The 4,384-nt window shown below is 38.8% G+C and overlaps 1 protein-coding gene across 1 annotated transcript; it reads left to right on the top strand.

Moving 5' to 3' along the window:
• Window positions 1–897: 897 nt before the first annotated feature.
• On the top strand, window positions 898–3,943 carry LOC149256291 (cysteine-rich receptor-like protein kinase 2). The gene is made up of 7 exons (XM_089455298.1): window positions 898–1,828; window positions 1,942–2,079; window positions 2,191–2,330; window positions 2,617–2,827; window positions 2,937–3,171; window positions 3,323–3,467; window positions 3,578–3,943. Exons 1-7 carry the CDS (start codon window positions 898–900, stop codon window positions 3,941–3,943), a joined length of 2,166 nt encoding a protein of 721 aa, XP_089311424.1.
• The last annotated feature ends 441 nt before the right edge of the window (window positions 3,944–4,384 follow it).

Genomic DNA, 4,384 nt, shown 5'->3' with positions numbered 1-4,384 from the left:
TACATAAACTTAGTTACTCTTCACTGGTAGTTGAAGACCTTATTGGGACAAGTTGTCAAGGAAAAACACGAAAATCAAAATAAAATTATCTCATTTTTCAACGATTTGCAAAAGAATCAATAGAAGATACAACAAATGCCTTAATTATTGGGTGTTCACTTGGTGCACATGGAAAAACATATACAGTGTGAATTGAAGTTCCCCGTACCCTTGACACTAGATCAGAGAACGTGACTACCATAACCTCATGTGACTCTTAAATGATTTCATGTGGTGTTTTGAATCTTCTGATTTTTTGATAACTTTAGTTTTGGGAAGCGTAATATTTTATCTTTGATATAAAAACTTTAATAAATTACTTGTTGCTACACTCACCCACATCTAACTTATCTACAACCCGAACCGCCCACATCCTAAAACAAAACCATCCAAGTTTCTTACTAAATGGTATATTCAAATCCAAATAAAATAAAATCACTCACAATCAAATATCGGAAACACAACCGTACGCTTTCAATTTTTCTTTAAACACTGAAAGTCAATGGCGGAGCCCAATGCCTACCATGTTTCACGGCTTTGAATTTTCTTTTTCATAGTCAATGGTAGATTCAATTCCACTATTATAGTCAATAGTAGATTTCATCCCACATTCCGCGTTTTCTTGGAAGTTCATGGAAAAAAATGGAATGGTAGATTTCATCCCACATTCCGCGTTTTCTTGGAAGTTCATGGAAAAAAATGGAATATTAATGGAGTTCTCCATTTGCACATCCAGTCTATCTAAATAACTTCAAGGAATTCAATTACAAATTCAGTGTATCCAAGTATCTGAAACGGAGTGAAAGAATTCAAACTCCTGAAGCCGATTGAAGCGTTAGAAAGCAGGTTAGGGAAATAATGAATTATGCGAAGCCTTATGATCGTAAGGACAGCTCTCGTCATCAAATTAGAAAAGATAGAGAGGAGGGTGTTCGGGTCATGCTCTGTCCTCAGAGCATGTTACTTATCCTCACTCTATGGATGCCTCTGCATCTCTTAGGAGCTCAGAAAACTGATATAGGCGATCCAGTTTGGGAAGACTGTGGGGGTACCAAATATATAGATGGCGGGGATTTCCAGCATAATCTAATCCAGGTTTTGGAATCATTGTTGGGGAACGCTTCTACGAGCGGATTCCATACAAGTGTTAAGGGGCAGGACAGCAATAGCCCTGTTTATGGGTTCGTCCAGTGCAGAGGAGATTTAAATTCCTCCGATTGCAAAGGGTGGGCATCGACGGCGAACAAAAGCCTTCTTGAGAAATGCCACACCACCTCTGGATTCATTCATGTGGAGGGCTGCTTCTTACGTTACGACAATCACAATTTTTACAACGATTATAATGAGAGTAGTGAGTTTACGAAAATTTGTAACAATAATATTGCAAGCAATGAGCCAAATCTCTTCGCAAATATTACCGTGGAGGCTCTGTCAAAAGTTATCGAAAAAGCTGAGCGGGGTCACACACATTTTGCTACAGATAAATTTGAAACCGGTTATGCGGATATCAGGGAAATCTACAGCCTAGCGCAGTGTTGGGATCTGTCGCCAACAAACTGCCAATCGTGCTTAGCTGCCGGTCAGTCAATTTTATCCGGCCCTGGTCGGATATACCAATTCTACGACGGATGCGAATCTGGAGCTCTTGGAGCACGCTACTTAAGTATGAACTGCCTTTTGCGTTACGAGATTTATAGCTTTTTCAACACTTCCATCATCCCGTCACCACCACCGCCAACGCTGATCCCGCCGCCACCACAACAACCAACGGAAATTCCTGCAGTATCCGGTATCGGTTTTCTCATATAGTTTAAACTTTACAATGATGAGCGGTATGGTGATTTTGTTCATTTTCTGAAATAAGACATCCAATTTACTAAGGCTTCAAATGTGAATTTGCAGGGCCCAAAAGATCTAATGTGCGTGGGATAACTGTGGGTGCAGTAGCTGCTACGATTGGATTAATGACAGTCATAGGCCTTTGGAAGTGGAGCGTTTGGTGTAGTCGAAGATCTAGGGAATGGATCTCTCCAACCAGAGGTCCTGAAATTACTAAACCATTAGTGTGCGCTTCATAAACTCGTGTCTTGTGAACTGATCATGTATTTCTTTACCACGAAATAAATAGATGCGTTGTAAATTTTTTCTCAGGTGAAGGACGAGAAATTAATTTATCGCCTAGTATAGCTAACCCTGAACTTATATTCAAGTACGACATACTGAAAGAGGCTGCGTCCAATTTTAATGAAGAGAACAAGCTTGGCGAGGGGGGTTTTGGATCCGTCTTTAAGGTGAGCTCGATATCATTGCCTTATGTCGAATTAGATATTTCGAATCTTCAGCTTCCATAAAGAATATAGGTAATTTTGAAGCTTACTGATGTGCTGTAGGGGGTTCTACCTGATGCAAGAGAGCTTGCAATTAAACGGCTGAATATAAATTGAAGGCAATATAGATAATTTTGAAGCTCACTGATGTGCTGTAGGTGGTTCTACCTGATGCAAGAGAGCTTGCAATTAAACGGCTGAATATAAATTGAAGGCAATATAGATAATTTTGAAGCTTACTGTGCTGTAGGTGGTTCTACCTGATGCAAGAGAGGTTGCAATTAAACGGCTGAATATAAATTCAAGGCAAGGAGACATTGAATTTCTTAATGAAGCAAATCTAATCAGTCGTGTTCAGCACAAGAATCTAGTAAAATTGCTTGGTTGCTCCGTTAAAAGCTTAGAGAGGCTACTAGTTTATGAATACCTCCAGAACGGAAGTCTCGACAAGATACTATTCGGTAGCTACTCTTTTTTTGACCACTTAATCCCTACATGGACCCTAGATTTGTTCTATTTTTTTAATATAGCTTGCCAACAGTTTTACTTCCTGTCATGCAATTATTGCAGATGGAACAAAACGCCATTTACTTGACTGGAGACGCAGGTATGAAATCATGGTTGGAACTGCACGTGGGCTGGCCTATCTTCATGAGGAATCTGAGATTCGGATCATCCACAGGGACATTAAAGCAAGCAATATTTTACTTGATAATAAATACAGACCGAAAATAGCAGATTTTGGTTTAGCCAAACTTTTCGGAGAAGATCAGAGCCACGTCAGCACTAGAATTGCAGGAACTCTGTAAGAATTCGCTTTACATTTCTCTGTCTTGATGTCCCCCAACTTTATTTTATTTAATAAATTATAGGAAATTAACCAATTAAAATTCACATATTTGAGAAAGCATCATTTAATTTTGAGAGTGTTAAAATAGGTTGATTTCATTGTGCAGTGGTTACATGGCGCCTGAGTACGCCTTATGCGGGCAGTTGACAGAGAAAGCAGATGTATTCAGTTTTGGAGTACTTGTTCTTGAGATTGTCAGCGGAAAAAAGAATCAGAGTTTGATTCAACACATGGTGTTTCTCCTGGAAGCGGTATGGTTCATGTGGATCCCATATTTACAGTACAAATTTCCTAAACGCCAATATAAATGGATTCCTGCTGACTAATGTTTTATGTTTTGTTAATGTTTGTCATTTACCAGACATGGAGACTATATAAGGAAGATAGAGCATTAGAACTTATGGATCCCTCATTGGAGGGCAGTTATTCGTATGATGAAGCGATGAGAGTGATTAAAATTGCTCTTCTATGCACTCAAGGAGCTGCATCGTTGCGGCCTTCAATGTCCCGCGTGGTGTCGATGCTGACGAGTGAGCGAGAACATCTGTCTTCGCCTACGAGGCCTGTTTTCATAGATGTGGATAATGTGGCCAAAACTCACCAGCTTCAACGTCCTAGAGTGGTTGATCGTGACAAAGCATCTAGCAGTACAGCAATTCCTTCTAATGAACATTCCGATAGGGGTTCTGGAGCTGTCGATTCATCTGACACCCTGGAACCGAGGTGAAAATTAGCCAACGTTTTGGTGGTAAAATTTACATAACTTATTGTCCACGGGCAATGAGTAGAGATATTACTATTGTTATCCATAAATCAGATACTGAGATTTGCTCTTGTTGAAAGAAAATAGGATATGGTAATGGGTAAATGGCTGCCATTCATGTTTACCATATAGATAAAGCTGATATAGCTAATAAGGAGTAGTCTTTAATTCAGAGTTTTCGTTGGATTTTTAAGCTGGAATTTAATTTTTTTTATATTTTTAACTGGAATTTAGCTAAAAAAATTTATGGTCAAATTTTGATTTGTGTTGTTTAAATTGGTTTTGTGTTTACATATATAGATTCAGTACCCTCAAAAAAAATTTTATTTCAACTATGAAAAGTTCACTCCTCAAACTTGTGATTTCAATGAATAGCAGCCAAATTGATTTCAATGAATAGCCACC

This window comes from Pinus tabuliformis, chromosome 7, assembly GCF_031772625.1.
Source record: "Pinus tabuliformis cultivar Carrire ecotype Pingquan chromosome 7, CPIR1, whole genome shotgun sequence".
NCBI classification, from domain to species: Eukaryota; Viridiplantae; Streptophyta; class Pinopsida; order Pinales; family Pinaceae; genus Pinus; species Pinus tabuliformis.
Note: the sequence above shows the minus strand (reverse complement) of the source record. Positions and strands in the feature narration are given on the sequence as shown.